Source organism: Lygodium microphyllum, chromosome 24, assembly GCF_053477565.2.
Source record: "Lygodium microphyllum isolate KBCC chromosome 24, Lygodium_microphyllum_v1.1.10, whole genome shotgun sequence".
NCBI lineage: Eukaryota > Viridiplantae > Streptophyta > Polypodiopsida > Schizaeales > Lygodiaceae > Lygodium > Lygodium microphyllum.
In genome coordinates this window covers 106,101,827-106,121,499 of record NC_141158.1, presented here as the reverse complement: position 1 = coordinate 106,121,499, position 19,673 = coordinate 106,101,827, and the positions used below count along the sequence as shown (strand labels likewise).

Genomic DNA, 19,673 nt, shown 5'->3' with positions numbered 1-19,673 from the left:
TACTATCATACTAGGTCGGAGGTCCTAAATCCTAACTTCTATAACCTGTTACCTATAGCCTACATCAATTTCCAAAATCAAAAGATACATCAGGATTCATACAGTATACTTAAACGATGAAGATGTGTGCTCGAGGAGGCGAAGATTACAATGACAGTACACAAGTCTCTCAAGCTGTGTTGTAGTCAAACAGTTCCTCTTCTTTGTGTGGAAGAGGGTCCAAGTGCTCCAGTTTCTTTTGCAAGGACCTGAGCTGCAGTCTTGTGAAAGAACTCGAATGGCAAGACGTTTTTGCCAATTACATGACAAAAACAAGAAAAAAATATTATAATTGATTCTTGTATCATGATTCATGTTTGTCCTAAAGCTTGAAAGTTGAGTCTAGACTATGGTTTATGGGTTAGCCTACTTACCAAGGTAGGTGCGGATGTCCCATATTTCTCCCACCAAGACACAGGCTGCAACTGTGTCTCTCGAAGCTTTGTTGTAGGGCGACCAAAAGAGAGACTCCTATTTCGAAAGAGGAGAAGATCATCCTCTAGCCTTCACAGCATCTGCACATCTCCTCCTGCCCACTTTGAGAAGTACTCCTCAATGCCATGCTCTAGCTCCTCATTCTTGTATTGCATCTCATCACGCCATAGAGGATGCAATACGTGTGCAACAGCATGGATTGGTCTATAAAACCAATCCCATCGCGTGTTCCATACACATTGAAGCTCCTCAATCCTACATTGATACATGTATAAGTTTATAACAAATTACAATCATAAATACGCACACAATTAGTGTCTTCTAGACTCTAAAAATAAGTTAATACCACAATGGAAAAAGTTAAAACTTTAAAAGGAACTTACTTTGAGTGAGAAAGATAGGCATTGCTCTCAAAAGCCTCTCCGATCTTATCCATGTACTCATACAACAATCCCATAGTACTCCCCTCCATGTCAGTGATGCATAAAACGGAGTAGATAGGCTTGATGGACTTCACAAAAGCTTCAGCCTCCAAGAACCATGTCTCATCCATAGCTTGTTGTGCAAAAGCCCTATAATGTGTATCTTGATGCTCAGGCATGGCTGACCACTCTCTGGACACAACTGTGCGCATCAAGCCATGGCGCACTCGCACAATCCACTCAACAACTATAAACATATACGCAAAGCGTGTGCTAGATGGCTTCAACAACTCAAGGTCACTGTGTGCATGATAAATGCTCAACAGTTTAGGCCTCTTGGTGACAAAGTTCACCATGGACTTTGTAGTAGTAGAAATAGTGTCTACCCAATTCAATTTTTGCAAGTCCTCCATCAATAAATCAAGAAAGTGTGATGCACACGGAGTCCATCTAATCTTGGAATAGGCAGCCTCAAGCATTTGCCCCATGGAAACACAATTGGAACCATTATTCGTAATCACCTACACCACATTTTCTGGCCCTATCTCCTCAATGGCTGTGCGTATATGCCCATAGATATACGAGCCTGTGATCACTGTACCAGGAGCTAAAGCATCAATGGCTCTCCAAGAACATTGTCCCCTTGCATGAGGACACTAGAATGTTATAGACAGTGCGTTTACGTACATCTGTCCACCCATCACATAACACAGTACATCCATACTTTACCCAAGTGGCCTTCAATGGTTCTAACTGAGCCTGTATACGCATCTTCTCATTTATCAGTTCTCATGTGCGCATACCATCATAGGATGGACCTTCCCACTCGCATCCAATACGGCTAACGGCCCTCATGGCTGATCTCCATCGTGGCGTTCGCAATACATTAAAGAATATAGCACACTGTATAAAGCAGCAAGTGAGCTCCCTACTGGCCTCTTGAATAGCTTGCTTTTGCAAACTTGTCTAAATGCTTGCCTTCTGAAGTGACCCTTTTGCCAGCCCTGCCACTGTACCTGTACCAACTCCACTTTCACTACTAGTGGACCCTGCCAATGGAGTCCTGTGCGCCCCAGCCCCTGCCACTGAAGCTGCATCTGACTCCAATGTAGCTCTACTTCTCTTTGATGGCCCTGTTGCTGCAAAAGCTACATCATCTACTCCCCTCTCCCCTATAACTGATGCACTTTGATTGCCTAACCGACTGAGCTTCCACACTTGAAGAGAAGCCACCACCACCTCTATACTCGGTGAGGATCGTCACATGATCCCATGCAACATCCTTCACCATGATGGGTGCAGGGCCCAGGCTGCAACGTGAGATGGTCACAACTTCACGAATCAGAATCACGATTCACAGGCTACAATGTACAACCACACAGAAATTTGAGATAGAATATTTGAGATGAGAGAGAGAGAGAGAGAGAGAGAATATGTGTGTCTGTGTGCGTGACTTTGGAGTCCTCAGTCGATAAAGAAGCAGGCCCGACAGAGTGGAGAGAAGAAACGTAGGCAAGTGAAAAGTCGACTGGAATGTGGGAGTCTAGGGGCGCTCAAATTCGGGCCAAAGTTTTGCCCCAAATCGCAGTCTGCAGAAACATAGTTTCTTAGGAGTTTCCGTTTCTAGAAATGTTGTAGCGTTTCTAAAACGCCAGAAATGGCGTTTCGTGTGACTATGATCTAGGGTTAAAGTAAATTTATGAGCCCGAGACCCGAAGAAATCACGGGATGTCAAAGGTAAAAGTTGCTATAAGTTATACTGCACAGGTACTTGGTGGTATCTCGTGTTCAATTGTTGGCCTAGGTCATCCATTTGGCCATAAGTATCAATTGGTGACACTAGAGAAGTGGTGTCTAATGGTACCTAGCATCAATCTGATGGTCAAAGATGGCATAGAGACACTCGGAAATGGAAGTTGCCTAGCCAATTTAATTATTGGCCAGTCATATTATTTTTCAAGACATTGAAATAATTATTAGCTTAATTGTCAATATTTAAAGATTGAAAATTAATATTTAATTATGAAAAATGCTGAAAAAACCATTTGGAAAGGCTGCCACTTGTCAAAAATGCCCATGCAAGATAGAAAAACGTCTTTAGAGACAGGAGAGATGCATTTTTATAAATTCAGCCTACAAGAGAGAGGGAGGGGAGGCTGTTGGTCTGATTTGCAGCCATTCGAGGACCTTTTGAGGCTACCAAGGGCAGGAGAAGACCAATCAACAGCAGGAGATAGCATCTACAGGCTGTTGAGACAGGGTAGCAGTAGTAAATGACTGATTTTCTTCAGATCTTTGCATCTACAAGCTATTGTGACAAGGCAGCAACTGCATTTGACTGATTTTTACTCATTCTTCACAACAAAACTCTAAATTTTCTCTCTCTACAGATTTCCCTCTCATCTCCTAGCCATTTCACAACTTTGCTTTGAAGATCTCAGCATTTGGATCCTTGCAGGTTGAGAAATTTCAGATTTCTCTACTGTAAGCAAAAATTAGGGTTTAGCAATAGCCTCAAGAAGCGTGCCAAAAATTGGAAGCTCCAAGACTTGGATTCAACAAGGTTGAAGCTGTGTTTAGCCTATTCAAGTGGAGGGACCAGAAAATAATTGAATTTGGGGTATTTTCCATCTCCATCAAAGCGGGTGAAAGCCAATCGATTGCCCGAATCAAGGGGCAAATCAGGTTAAGGACTTACGAGTGATTTTGAACAGCAAGGGAAGTTGGAATACCGAAAGGGATTGGGAGAATCCCATTGTAAATCAACTTTTTCTTCCATAAAGTGAAAGAAATACCTAAATGGGCACCAATTTTGGGGCCAATCAGGTGTACATTGTCCAAAGATCAGTTGGAAATTTTGTATTTTCAGATTTGCACTAATTGTTTGCTGTTGTAATTAAGTTGTAATTAGGGATTTACCACCTACAACAATGCCCTTATCGCTCTGACGCCCATAAAGTGAGTGATTTGTATTTCCAACATAAAAATCTTGTCATGACATGCTCTCAGTGCTTGTTTCAGCCCATACAAGGCTTTGCATAGCCTATATACATAATCAGAGTGAACTATGCTCTCATAATCATGTGGCTACTACATGAACACTTCTTGCAACTAACCGTGTAAGAATACATTCTTTACATCCATTTGATGCAATCACCACTGTAGACTCTACCACTACGACCTGTATCTCTACTTATATTAGAGCATAGTAGCTATTCTGGACTGTTATTACTTTGTGACGAAGATGCAAAAATACATTTTTCTCTTCTAATATCAATATAGACATTAGATCTGCAAAATTAGGGATGGTATCTCTTTTGTTAATAAAGGTTCGAAACTACTTGTACTCCTCATGCAAGCCATCCAAAAGGCACTATATGATCATCATCAACTTGCACTTTAATAGATCTAAGAGCTTCAACAATGCTCTTAATCTTCAATGCATAGTCATTAATAAATAGATTGTCATGCTTGACATTGTTTAACTCAGACTTCAACTCTAACTTTCTAGCTTTGAAATTATACCAAAAAGTTTGACCAAGTTATTCCACGCTTCTACAGGACTATTTGCATCTTGTATATACCCAACCATATTGTTTGAAACACTACTGGAAAGCCAGTATAAAATTTTTTGAGCACCCTGATTCCATTCCTTAAATGCCTTGGTCTTCTCGAGCATGGCATTTTCCTCCGCCGATAACTCCAGAGCCTTAGCATTATCTCATTTAGTGAAGTCCTAATAACCTTTATCCATAAGAAAATTGGTCAATTTGAACTTCCAAGCATGGAAGTTATACTTGTCAAGCTTGTCACTGACAATATGATTAAATCCCTCAGACATTGTGTAGCAGGATTCATAAAACTGCTTTTATCAACCACCTACTATTTCAGGTAAACTATTACCCATACTGTACTCAGTACACAAGCATACCCTAAGCAACACCTGTAATGTCTAATAATATCTAAATACTATCTATCACATCTAGCACCTGCAACTTGTTTGTGAAATGATGAGGTTTGTAGAGTTCGTGTACCTAAATAGATTCGCAGATGAATAGTCTTTAACTCTTGAACAGAGGCCAAACCATGCCTGAAACGTAAATCCAACCACATAAGTGTAGACCAAAGATTTATAACACTCCCTCGAGCACTCCAAGCTCATGAAGATAGCTCGTCAATCAAAGATCGTATGAGAGAGATCTCCACAAGTGATCTCCATAGCAAGGCTTTCTTACAAGGCTCTTGTGCTTGCAGCTCACAACTCCTTGCTTGAACCCTGCTCTAATATCGAAAAGATAGGGGGAGAGAGAGAACTTGAGCTCTTGCAAGACACAAAAACACATAGAGAGAATGCACACAAGATAAAAAGTGAAAACCCTAGTCTACAAAAAAAAAAAACACATATAATATACAAGCGGTCCATAGTGTGAACACGCTACTAGAAAGTTAACTAGATAGATATCCATAACTCAGATAGGTGGACTAACTAATGTCTAGCTGTAAACATAGTTGTCAGGTACGAAAGGTATGATACGGTATGGTACGGTATGATAAAATACGGTACTAAATGGTACCTTATGATTTTATAAGGTATGGTATGATATTAGTACGAAAAAAAATTAAGATAATTTTTTAAATTACAAAAACCATAAATCATTAAATGATAGATCATAGAATACATATTTAAAGTGAAAACAGCCATTTTATTACAGAATAAGATGAATACATGAGGGTGACCATCGCGGTCACATGGGCTGCACAAAACACGCGATACAACTAGATTCTAGTATATCTAATACAAAAAAGAAAAAAACCTATGAATCTATGATGAGGCATCACTATCATCATCATCATCATCATCATCATTAGAACCATGTGAGTGCTCATCAAGAGAGTCTGAAGATGACTCCCTGACATCAGATGATGAGACATGCTCATACGCATCCTCACTGATGAGGTTATTATCATCATCAAATGATGGCTTCCTAGGTGGCGGCTGTGTAGGCAAGGTGGGGATGTCATCATGAGGCACAGGATGTGAGCTACTACAGCTCCGCCTTACAAATGTTTGCAAGTCACTCAAACCACCCCTCCTCGATGATGGAGGGTGTCAAATGACCATGCCCCTGCTACCACCTACTCAAACTCCTTTCCCACGAGCACGCTGACTGCGAGTATCACGAGTATTTGCTACTATAAGCTCTCAATAGAGCTCTGCAAAAATCATCTCCTCATCCACCTCCTGATGTATACTCGGAAGAGTGTCGCCCATCAACTTGAATCTATCAGCATTCACCTACACAATGCACTCATGCACATCAGATTGATCATTGTGAATGCTAAAGTCTAAATTGTAAAGTATACATTTCAAGGTTCAAAGTTTAAAACAACAAAATTTAAATGTTATGATTAAGCGTTTAAAATTTACCTGCTTCGAACTACCCATGCTCATCATAGCCCTCATCATGGGTAAGTTAGTGCGGCAATAGACTATAGGGAGTCATGACAATGACAACGGCACGGACTTTTTCCCAAAACTGCTCATTAAGGCACAAGCGCTGCATGCCTTTGGCCTACTCTGTCTCATGCTCATCCCACTCATTCCATAGAGTGGAAACCACTGTTTGGCGCAAGGCACGGACCGCACCTCATAAAGGCGCTCCAGTAATAACCGCATGTAAGCAAAGCCAGTTGAAGAAATCTTCTTCAACTCCAATGTGCTATGCTCACGATACATCGCAAGCACCTTTACCTTTACCATGAAGAATGTGACAATTGATGTAGCTTTGCAGACCATCCTCTTCACCCACTTGAGCTTTCCAATGTCCTCTATGAGCAAGTCCAAACAATGACTTGCACATCGAGTTCACACAATCGTGGGAAACTCGGCCTCAAGCAAACGGCCCATGCACTGACAATTCGATGCATTATCGGTAACAACTTATACCACATTTGAGGGGTCCACCTATAACCACAGTTAACAAATTACAAGTATACTAACAATACTTGGAGGTTAGAGAGGGAAAGAGAGAGTTGAGCCTTTCAAATTTTAACTTTCAACTTTATAGATCCAAAAATGAAGAGAGATGGGGACGGGGGCCTTGCGGTCCGGGGAGAAAGAGAAAATCAAGATAGATACTAGAGAGAAATTAGAATAGGGAGAGAGACAGTTATGTATAAATCAATTATCATAATGAAAGAAATGGAAACAAATTTAAAAGGCAATGTATACCTCAATGATAGCTTGTCGAATGTGGCGGTAGAGGAATACGCCCATCATTTTCCTCCCCCTCTTGCCGGTATCTACAGCCCGCAAAAAGTAAGTGTCAAGTGGACATGAGACAAGTATGTTGATGATGCCCTATTTCTTACGATCACTCCATTTGTCGATGAGAATGGAGCAACCATATTTTATCCATACGGCCCGAATAGGATCAATGACTCTATTAATCCTCTCCTTCTCTTCATCAATCTTTTTCGTCCTCATGCCGTTGTATGTAACACCGGTCCATCCTTCACATGTACCCACATTGGCAATGGCTGTTATCATCTTCTTCCATTGCTCTTGCTTTAGGACATTGAATGCAAGATTGCACTCAATCACCATACGTGCAATTTCAATGTCCGCAAGTCATTGCCTTTCTCTAAGAACGGCAACCGATCCATGCACATGAACGGAAGCTTAAGAGAGAGAGAGGATTGTCTCTCCAGCACTGTGTGAGCCTCCACTCTGTCTTTTACCGGGGCCGGATGCGGATGTGGAGCCCCCACCACCAATGGTAGAGGCCTCTCCCATATCGGTTTAAGATATGCCTACATTTGATGCTTCCTCGTTAGTAGGCATAGGAGTTGGTGCCGATAAGCCACTTCCTCCTCCTCTTGTGGATCCCTCTCTTATCTTGGCGAGAATCTCCTCCGAGATGTTTTGAGGGATCTCCTTGCATGGAGAGCAACCTTCCCCCCCCCCCCCCCGGTCTTGGAAAGATGTTGGAGAAGCCAAGTTGCACCACTTGTATAGCGCTTCCCGCAATACTTGCATGTCCAATGGTGGGAGTTGGACTTCTTTGTATCCCTCTCCACATGGATCGTGTGCAAATTGAAGGCCTCGTGCTTCTCACGAGTCATGGTACCGATGATCGATAAAGAGGCCACAGAGAGAGAGAGAGAGAGAGAGAGAGAGAGAGAGAGAGTGGGGGGGGGGGGGGGGGGGGAGGGGGGGAGAAAGAGAGAGAGATGCTTGAGTCTCGACTCTTGAAACTTGAGTCTTGAAAGTTGAAAGGGAGGAAGACTTAAGAGGCCCGAGGGTTGGGGTAAAGTTGAAAGAGCAAGAATGAGAGAGAGGGGATAGAAGATGAGAATGGCAAATGCTTTGATAGGGTGTTGGATAGAGGGGATGGGAGATGAGATTTGAGAATGGCAAATGCTTCGATAGGGTACGAGAAAGAGAGGATGGGAGATTAGATTCAAGAATGATAAATCACAAGTCCATTCAAGATCCAAGAGAGGAAGATAAGAATGGTAGGTGCTTGCTAAATTGGTATGGAAGCATGGAGGAGAGGAGCACCTTTTGTAGATGAGAGAAGGGTCAAAGTTCAAACAGTCAAAGAGGGGTCAACGGTCAAAGAGAGGGTTGCCAGTAGGAAGGAATCCAAAGAGGGTTGGGAGGGGGGGGGGGAGGGGAGTCCATGGTTGGAAAAGGGGGTGGGATGAGGTATCCAAGGCTCCCCCCTCCCCCAAAAAAGTGCCACGCATACAACCGGAACGCGTAGGAGCAAAGGTGGGGGACACAGGGAATGTGGGACGCGTAGGCGAGGTGGCCCAAATGGGCCCAAAATAACGTATGAAAATGTATGGATACGTACCGTACGAATCGTATGGTACGAACAGTACCGTACGTTGTACGGAGGCAACTATGGCTGTAAAGTATCACTAGAATGACATGCCGATACAGGTGCCAACCATGTCAATGATATGAAGGCGAAAACGGTCTCTAGGCATGTGAGTGTCAACTCGTGTTGAGCTTGACATCTCAACATCCAACCCCCATCAACTGCTGCTACATGGTCTACAACTGTCGTGCAGCCCTCCAATGATCAGCTTCCATCATCTACATCAGGCCATTTTTGTGTTTTCAGCACCTCTCTTTATCAACCTCTACTCTGACTAGTGGTTGTTGCACTCAGGATCTGTCTCCGGTGGACGATACATATCGACACCTCCCTCAATCCACTCCCACGAGAGCCACTAGCTATTGGACAGCTCTACCTTGAGCATTTTGTACATTATCTCATTCATTCACTTCAAAGTTTTTTCTTTTGTGTTCATTTTTTTGTGTTTTGCGTTTTGCATTTTGAGTTTTGAGTTTTGCATTTCAGATTTTGCGTTTTGCTTTTAGGATTTGTGTTTATCACATTACTGTCTGAGTTATTGTATTTTAGTCATGTTCGTACATTCTGTATTTCTCAATGTAAACCCTAGCATATCTTCACAGGTTGCATATATGCATTGCCAAACATACCACATAGTACTCCAACATCATGCCAATGTTACTATATATAGGATTTTGTATCCCACTTGACATACCCAAATACATTGGGGTTTGCATACCATGCATGGGTGGTTGCATGCCAAATATATTTTATCCTTGCATCCCCATGACTGAAGCATTATCAGCCATTGGTTGAAAACTTGAACCACCAACAAACTATCCCAAGTGACCCACATTAGCATGCATGCCTTGTTGTCCATAACTAAATGGATTGGCACTTCCAAGTTGGCCTTGCATATCCATCAATTGCCCCACTAGCATGATTTGCTTATGCTTATTACCCACATTTGGAACATCATGCTACTGGATTGACTCTTCCTTCAATACAACTTGCTGTCCCAAAACTCTTGATGAAAACGATTTCCTCTTCTTGCCTTTGCTGCCCTCCTTTAAGGTATTTAAACAGCACACAAACTGAGGATATTGCCAAGTGTACAAGCATTTCAATCTTTAAACTTATCGTCAAATTCTTATTTCTCTTGCTGGTGACTGATCATCAACATCCTTTTGCCTGGAAGACCCTGCAACTTGAACTTTAGCAACATTTTCAACATTGCATTTCCTCCTTCCCCATGTGAATGTGCATACTAAGAGGTATCATCACTACTTGATTCCATCTCACTGTATAAAGACATCTTGTTGTGAATGCTTAGCTGAGAAAAATTTCAGCACTTGAGCAAAGCTCTTGACTTCCAATCAAGTGCCTCAGGCCCATCACTTCAAAGGATTTCATGGTATCTTGGCAATGTAACCATATAACCAACCTTCCTTCTCAAAGAGGGTGGTAACGACTTGATTAATCAACAATTACAGCAAGCATAAGATTCACATCAACTAAAAATGCAAATGTTACCACTTAATCTTGGACATTGGACACCTAGTTGGCCCCAAAATCGGTGCCCTTGCAGTATTTCTTTAACCTGTATTGCTAAAGGTTGAAGTACGTGGAGATATAGCGCTTCCATTGTATGGTAGTGCTATTGGAAACGGCTCCCTACCGAGGCGCTGCTACCCTCGCCCCCGGCATCGTAACCCCGTCGAACTCCCCCCTGCTGACTAGCATCGTGCCCCCCCATCCCTCTCGCCTGCCTCTCGCCATTGCGCTGCCCCCCCTTCTCGGCATTAAGCTGCGCCTCCTGCTCCTCGCCATCATGCTGTGCCCCTACAGCCCTCCCTTCTCGCCATCACGCTGCCCCCCACCCTATCGTTCCCGCCGCCTGCATCTCCATTGTGCCGCCTCTTGTGCCCTCCCTCTCCCCCCCCCCCCCCCCGCCTACACCTCGTTCGTATTGTGACTCCATTCGCCTGCAACCCATTAGCGCTGCCCCCCCGCCCTGGTATTTCCCCCCCACTTCCCGCAGGCAGACGATGCAGGCCCACCACATTCCACGACACCACTCTGACCCCCCAGGCACTCGCTAGCCTTCACCTTGCAAATCCAGGTCCCCCCCCCCGTGTAGCTCCAGCCTGACAATCACCCGTGGCATCACGTGTCTCCACCACAGTTAGAAAATAGAACCCCCATCCTTGGTATCACACCACTTGCAGTAACACCCCCTCCTCCGACAGTACAACAATGTGATTGGTAGATTCTCAAAAGGGACACGCAATGGAAACCTCTAGTCAGACACTGGTGCATTCTGTGAGTGCCCCCCAATCAAATACCTTGCGCATAGCTCTCTTTGAGGAACAACTCTTAGTAGTCCGTGTCACAAAGCTAGAGCTAAAAGAAATAGCAATCTTCGATCAGGTCGTAGGGCACTCCCTATCTAGGGCTTAGCTTCAGGATTGGCTTCACTCCACGCTGCGCATCGACACGGCGCAGATCGTGGAGGCGATTCTCATGGGGCAAGGAATCTTCATGGTACGACTCACTTCTGCAAACGCAATCCATGAGTTAGTGGCCAGTTTACCTTATCCCTCCATGAAGGGGGTCATCTACATGGTCCCTTGGTACAGTGGCTTCACTGTGGAGGCATTCACGCTCCACAACAGTTTCCTTAGACACCCGGTCACCCTACTCTTCCCCAGACTGGCGATAGAGTATTGCCAACTTGTGGAAGACTTTAGATGGCTCTTCGGCACTATCCCTCCCGCCTCTTTTGCAGGCGCAATGACAGCCACAAGAGTCCTAAAGGTACGGGTGGCAATGAAAGAGACAAAGAATATACCACAGTTTCTAGAGATTAAGGCAAGCGCACACTCCTTTAGGCAGCAAGTTATTGTGACTGGGCAGCCTGGGCAATGCCTATGTTGCCATGACTTTGAGCATCTGGCAACAGAGTGCACGTGTCTCAAAGTCAAGGCAGCTTCGCTGACAGGCCCACAGGTGGACGTGAACGGCTTCGCATGGGTCCAGAGACGACAAAGAGGGAGACGGCAGGGGGGGAGCAGCTAGCCCCTCAAACACAACTACAGCAGCAAGGAGCAGGAGGGCGACCGTCGCCCCCCCAGCAAAACACCACACGGTCCCACTTCCTCACCCCACCTGACAGGACCATAGGCCTACACATCCACTCTCCACAGAGGTGTCACAAGCCACCTCACCCAAGGGCCCATATCCCCCACTCGCTCACTCCCCTCCCCTCTCCACGACTCCCCCCCCCCGACCCTAGTCCACAGTCCCCCCTTCCAGAACTACTGGCTCCCCCCACACTAGTGTACAAATCGGATGCTGTATGCGTACATAGCGAGCGCCGAAAGGTCCCCAAGAACAAAAGAACTCTACTTTTGCACAAAAAATAAGAAAGAAGACTTACGCGACATAAAGCAAAAAGACTAATTGGGTATAATCTCCCCCCATGCCTTGTGTGAGCGCTCCACAAAGCATGTATTTAATATATTATTCATCTCCAAACTCAAAAATAGCCCAAATTTACAATTAGCGCGCTTTAGCTTTTGTGTTTGCTTTTGTCCAAATAAAGAATAAAGCGGTTGGGCATCCAAAGAGTCGAGCTGTGCCCAAATACAATGTCCAATAACAAATATTTAAATCGTGCGTCCATGCACATACAAAATAATAAATATATGTCAAGCACTTTAATAAATAAGCGCATCAAAATAAATATTAACGTCACGCCTAAAATACGCGCCCATAAAAAATGATAATTTCTTCTAAATAACTTGAATACACGCTATCGCCCAGTGCTTCCCAGCGCCACCTGCTCTACATATCAACTGAAGCATTCATAATTGTTAGAAAATAATAAAATTAAACCAACAAAAGTGAATACCTAGCAGTCTTCAGCTACAAAATAAATAAATTGGTTAGAACTCAGTCCTAACCTTAATTTATTAAGAGTGCGCACTCTAAACTCATAAACGTCCATTAATTTAAATATGTATTTTACAAAATCACCCGCTATGAAATCACCCACTTGCACATTAAATTAACAAGACGCCCAAAAAAGACAGACGTCCCCATCGACTTTTCGCACAAGTAATCCACCTTGTATATAAGCCCCGGCAATAAATATAATTTTACGAAATCCACCGCAAAACCTCACAGAATCCACAGTAGAATATGCCTCCTTGCATCATACCCCCGGGGTGGAATAGCAATTGTTCTCAATTGCTATTAGCTCAATGTAGAGCCAACAGTGAGCGGTAAGCACTTAGGTCACGAGCGTGCATTCATTGAGCCTCTTCAACAGGATAATTTTTAAACTTAACCAAATATCTAGAATATCTACGGCCAGTTCTAGTGGTCATAAAGTCAGTATCTAAAATAGTTTCAAGTTCAAGGATTTCAGTTTCTTCTTCTAACAAAGGAATGTTTTCATAGACATGGTGTACAAGTAATTGGCCTCTAAAAGGTCGTAACAAATTGATATGAAAAGTGTTGTGGATTTTCCATTGTTAGGGTAATTCTAGTTTAAATGCATTGTCATTGATTTTGTGAATCATCTTGAAAGGTCCATAAAATCTTGGAGCTAACTTTACAACAGGGTGTTTGTCGACACTTTGTAATCTTCTCTTTTCAATACGTAACCAAACATAATCATCAACTTTAAAACTCATAGCTTTTCTTTTTTTGTTAGCTTGTTTTGTATATGATTGCTAGGCTTTCGCAATTATATCTTGAACTTCATAAAAAATAGTAGCATGCATATTAGCAATATCATCAGCAACTTGAACTTTGTTTGACAATGATGTAACAGGTGTAGGTAATCTATATCCATAAATGATTTCAAATGGTGTTTTTTGTGTAGCTATATGCGGTGTGTTATTGTATGCAAACTAAAGTAAATGTAAATGTGTATCCCATGTTTGTGGTTTTAAAATTGTATATGCACGCAAAAGATCTAAAATTGTGCTGTTAGTAGCTTCTATTTGCCCATTTGTTTCAGGATGAAATGCAGATGAAAAATCAATCTTTGTTTCTAAATTAGCAAACAAAGTAGTCCAAAAATTATTACAGAATCTAAAATCACGGTCAGAAATAATAACTTTTGACAAACCATGATTAGTAAAAACAGTTTTCAAAAACAATTGAGCAGCTTGAGATGCAGTTAACGTTTTCTTGCATAAAATGAAATAGGTTTGTTTGCTAAACCTATCTATAATAGTCCAAATCATATCATGATTAGCTTTAGTATTGGACAAACCAGTAATAAAATCCATTGAAATCTGTTCCCATGATCGTTCTGAAATTGGTAAAGGCATTAATAAACCATATTGTTTACCATGGTGTCGTTTAACTCTTTGGCAAATTAAACATTCAAATACAAAGTTAAAAACATCAGATTTCATTTGTGACCAATAAAAATCTTTAATCAATGTACGCAAAGTAGAAATAATTCTCTATGGCCTTGATTTGGAAGACAATGAATTTCGTGCAAAACAAATAATCGAAATGAAACAATTACACATAATCTTTTTTCATAAAACATAAATCCATCAATGTAAGACAATGAATCAATTGGAATCCAGTTATTTGCAACTAATTTATTCCAATCAGCTTGAAAGCTAGGGTCTTGGTCATAGGTATCTTTCAAAGGGAGAAGAAAATCAAAAGATATTACAGAGATATTATGAATAGTCGGTCTTCTACTTAAAGCATCGACAACAACATTTTCTTTTCTGGGTTGATATTGTATAAATGGATGAAAACTTTGAATAAAAGCAATCCATTTAATGTGTCTGTCAGATATTTGTGGCTGACTAAGGAGATGTTTAATACTTTGTTGGTCAGTTTTGATCATGAATTCAGATCCCATTAAATAGTATTTTCATTGACGTAAAGCTTGTACTAGAATACTTAAGTTCAAAGGGTTTAAGTTTGTAGCTAAAGTAGGCTATGGGATGGAAATCTTACATAAAGACAACTCCTATTCCAGATCCACTAACGTGAGTCACTACTAGGAAAAATGGTCTAGTAAAGTCAGGAAGTTGCAATACAGAAACATGAGTTAAGTCATGTTTCAGTAAATCAAAGGATTTTTGCTGATTTTTGGACCAATGATACACAATGCATTTATTTAATAATTTAGTTAAAGGTAATGCAAGCAATGAAAATTTTCTCACAAATTTTCTATAAAAGCTAGCAAGACCTAAGAAAGAACGTAATTCGTGCACATTTTTAGGTATCGGTCAATTCAAAATTGCTTCTATCTTTTTAGAGTCAACTTTAATACCTTTAGATGAAACAATATGTCCTAAATATTCAATTTGTGTTTGAAAAAATTCACCCTTTTCAAGATTAGTATATAATTGATACTCTTTCAATAATTTGAAAACCAAGGATAAATGTTCATAATGCTCGTTCTCATTCTTACTGAAAACCAATATGTCATCAAAGAAAACAATGACGCAATGCTGATACTTCAAAAATATGCGATTCATCATACGACTGAATGTTGCTGGTGCATTAGTTAAACCAAAAGGCATAACAAGGAATTCATAGTGTCCAAATTGTATTCTAAATGCAGTTTTGAAAATATCAGATGTGTCCAATCGGACTTGATGGTATCCAGATTTAAGATCTATCTTGCTAAATATTGCAGACCCTTGTAGTTTGTCCATAAGATCGTCTATCCTAGGGATCGGATATCCATTCTTGACAGTGATCTTATTTAGGGCACGATAATCAATGCACATCCTATAGCTATTATTTTTCATTTTCACTAATAGGACAGACGCACCAAATGGAGAACTACTAGGCCTAATGAGTCATTCGGTTAACAATTCTTCAACTTGGACTTGAATTTCTTTCTGTTCAATTTGGTTATGTCTATAAGGTGCTTTATATGGTGGTTGTAATCTAGGAATTAGGTCTATTTTATGATTTTCACGACGTATAGATAGTAAGCCAGGTGGTAAGTCAGCAGCAAAACAATCTTGAAATTGTGAAAAAATTTGTGGATGTCTAGGATACATCTGATTTTCTTTAACTTTAATTTCATTCACTGTAAACGCCCCGAACAACGTAGTATGCTTAACAATTATGATATTCGCTTGTTTTCGAGATTTAATATAAAAGAGAATGAACACTTGAAGCTGAAAATGAAAATTACTCACAAAATTACAGCCATGAAAATGTAAAAGTAATAGAGACAAGATTGAGGATTGAAGATGGGCAAACCCCCCCCTCCCCGAAGGAATGTATTTCTGCTCAACCCAAGTCCCTTAGGAAAGAGCTCAGTTACAATCAACCTGAGAGTGAGGAGAAGTAATTCTCACTCTCACAAAATCATGCAAAGATGTACAAACACACATGCATTATCTATTATGCAATGATAAGAACTGATTTCTTTACAGTATGAGAGAAAAAAGAAGGGAAATCAGCCTTTCTCCATCGTTGATCAGCAGTACATGGATAGGACTTGCTTCTTATTGCTAAAATGGAAAAAAGAGCTTGAGAAGGAGGTGCTGTAATGAATTTACAGGCTTGCTGTCCTGTAAAACAGCAGTGATAGAAGAGGGAATATGGAGGAATTTGATAATGGAGAAGTGGGAGATGATGATGGGGATAGATGGGGCCAGTTTCTGGCTATCTATGGGTGCTGTATATGAGTTTATAGCAAAGAAAAATGATGCTGAATGAAGAAAAACGAGCTCTTATTTATAGGAGAGGGAAGAGCTAGTACAAAAGGGAAAAGTGGAGTAGCACTAGACAAGTGTCCAGCCACATGTCATGAGATGTGACAAGTGGTGGGACACTTGGAAACTTGTGTGACAAGTGTCTTGACACTTGTCTCTTCTGTATAGCCTTCCTTTTTGGGCTGAATACTGTCAAGAATAGAAACAACCAAATTTAGTAAGCACAATCAGAATACAGAATTTACTATTTTTAGAATGACATCCCTATTTTTTAGGACTAGCATTTTTAGGCTAATTCGAGGCTCCTAAAATTTAGGGACCTCCTAAAATTTAGGGACCCCCCAATATGGATGTCATATGAAAGCTTTTTCCGTGTACATCGCAAAAACGGTATCAGAATCTTCATGTGACTTTCCTATGCAAAGAAATGTGCATTTCAAGCTTTCAGCCCACACATGCACATTGTACAAGCATTTCATGATCATGCCATCTTGTTGATTGTAACTGTTTGTTCTGGCGGATCTAGCCCACACTTCAAGGCATCAATCCTTTCTGTATGCGAGTCTAACCCTGATATGCGTGAGTTCTAGTCACAGGCGCCCAATTGGGCCATATAGGTGGAAGTGTGAACTATCTTTTCTCTAACCCACCACGTGAGTCCACCATAACCTGTGACTACTCATCAGTGGCCAGCTCCAATGCCCAAGGAGGAGACGTATCATGAGTCCCAAATTTGCATCGTCCTTGAGACCATGAGGACTCATAAGTGATTTTGTTGAGGGCTCGATAATCAATGCACATCCTGAATGTGCCATCTTTCTTTTGAACAAGAAGAACCGGTGAACAAAATGGTGAGCTACTTGGCCTAATTAGCCCACGGTTAAGTAGGTCTTCGACTTGCTTTCTGATTTCTTCTTGTTAAGGACGGCTCACATGGTATGGTGCTATATTAGGAGGAGAACTGCCCGGAATAATACCAATATGATGGTCTTCTGGCCTTTCTGGGGGAAGCTGATAAGGAAGATCTTCCAAAAAACAATCTTTATACTTTTCCAAGAGCTGAAGTCGCTCTTGGTTTTCAGCATTCATATTATCTTTTACATCAGCGACATAAAGCAAACAACATTGAACACAATCCTTAATTGCTCTAGAGACTTGCATATGGCTTACCATAGGTATGGTGTCTCCAGAAACTCCAGTTTGGATCTCGTACTTCTTGCCTTTGTTGGTGAGTTCTACCTTCTTTTTCTGAGAGAAGATGGTTGAATCTACTCTATGATTCCAGGGCATGCCAAGAATCACATCGCAGCCATCAAGGTCTCTGATACAGAAGGTATCTTCGTCACTGTAGCCTTGAATTTGAAACTTGAGCTTCCCAATGTAGGGTGTCACAATTTTCACTGTGTCACCTTCATCGGCATTTAAAGCTTGGCGAACCTCTGCCGGAGTGTCCATCTCTTCATTCTTTAATTCAAGCTCTTTAGCTAATTGCAAGGAAATGACATTTTCATTCGCCCCAAGATCTATCAAGAATAGTGCTTGCTTACCTTGCAACTGTCCCCAAGCTTTTAATAATTTGTGCATCTCTAGAGTGTGAGTTGTGTTTGCAACTACGTCACTGATAGCATTGATTTTCACTGGCAACTTAGGCTTGTTGTCAGAAACCTTGCTTTGTCCTTTGTTTGGACATTGCTTTGCTATGTGGCCTATTTGTCCACATTTAAAGCACTTCCCTTCTTTCATTAAGCACTACTTTACTTCTTCGGAAAGTTTCTTTGCTTGTGGGTATAGATTGGAGCGAAATTAAGGAGCATTAGAAGGTGCATAGGGCTTCATCTTCTTTTGATTTGATGGCTACTTTTGCCGCTGTTTTTGTCCTTCATTTGGGGCTGAATACTCCTCATCATCAGCTACTCTCTTCTTATCATTCTTTTGGAATGATTTGTTGCCATTGTGCTCCATTTCCCATGTCTCAACATGGTCAATGATTTCCCTGAGACTAGAACAATGATAATGATTAAGAGCAGTACGAAGTTTAAAATGCAAACCTCCTTGAAACTTCCTAAGCTTTTCTGAACTGCTGATCTTCTTGAAATGTTGGACCTTCAAAAGTAGCTCCCAAAATCTCTTGGTATAGTCACCAAGTGACTCATTTTTCCTTTGCCAAAGCTGATCCCATTCCATTTTTACATCTCTTTTGAAATGAACAGGAAGAAATTGGCTTTGTATCATGCGAACAAAGAACCACCATGATTTTGGGACAGCATGATCATATTCCAACCCCGTCCACCAAGTATGGGCTAAGTCGGTCAAATGTAAAGCTGCAAACTTAATCTTTTCTTTTTCTTTATACTTGTCACGACCATACAAAATTTGAAATTGACGAATAAACTTCAAAAGAAGATCAAGATTTCGAAAACCATCATACATATTGAACTTGATCTTCTTTTCAAGTTGAGATAGTGACTTAGTCTTCTTCTTCTTCTTATGCCTTCGTCCATGCCCGGATCTTGAGATTGAAGATGATGAAGTGCTTGATGGGGTTGAAGATGGAGACGAGGGTGAAGAATGTCAACGCCTTTGACGATGATGAGGTCTTCCATGAGAAGGGTGTGACTCTTCGTCACTAGAAGAGGATCCATCAAAGTAGATGCCAGATGACTTTGAAGAAGAGGATGAGCTTCAACGCGATCTCTTTCTTTGTCTTGAAGTAGAATGGAACTGCCTCTTAGAAGTAGTTGGACTTCTTGATCGGCTCCTTTCATTGGTATGGCTTTGTCTCCTTGAAGCAGATGGGCTTCTTTCCTTGAATTCTTTGGGATTCTCAACTTTTTCTAGTTTGAGAAGTTGCTCACGAATTTGCTGATTCTCCTCTCTAATACTTTGAATGGCTTGAAAGATAGCACTCGACCGATCCATTGAGACACTAAGAAAAATATGCTCAAGCACTCAATGCAAGGGCTGAAAATAAACTAACTTATAATTGTAACCACTACCAGTGTTGGGGTGAGGACCGAGCCAAAGCTCTGATACCACTGTAAACGCTCCGAACAACGTAGTATGCTTAATAATTATGATATTCGCTTGTTTTCGAGATTTAATATAAAAGAGAATGAACACTTAAAGCTGAAAATGAAAATTACTCACAAAATTACAGCCATGAAAATGTAAAAGTAATGGAGACAAGA

General features: G+C 41.3%; 1 protein-coding gene and 1 pseudogene across 3 annotated transcripts in view; both read right to left on the bottom strand.

Moving 5' to 3' along the window:
* The window catches only part of LOC148015482 (phenylacetaldehyde reductase-like), a 76,202-nt gene that overhangs the window by 19,984 nt on the left and 36,545 nt on the right, over positions 1–19,673 (bottom strand). Inside the window, exon 3 of one of the 2 annotated variants that reach the window (XM_087665561.1) lies at positions 14,052–14,090. The exons of the other annotated variant lie outside the window; for it this stretch is intronic. Coding sequence (XP_087521687.1) covers positions 14,052–14,090 — 39 coding nt within the window. The remainder of the gene's footprint in view (positions 1–14,051; positions 14,091–19,673) is intronic. 2 annotated transcript variants of the gene reach the window in all.
* LOC148015483 (uncharacterized) lies at positions 350–8,027 on the bottom strand (annotated as a pseudogene). The gene is made up of 2 exons (XR_015688377.1): positions 858–8,027; positions 350–729 (listed from the first exon to the last, which is right to left on the bottom strand). The product of XR_015688377.1 is annotated as an uncharacterized LOC148015483 (transcript).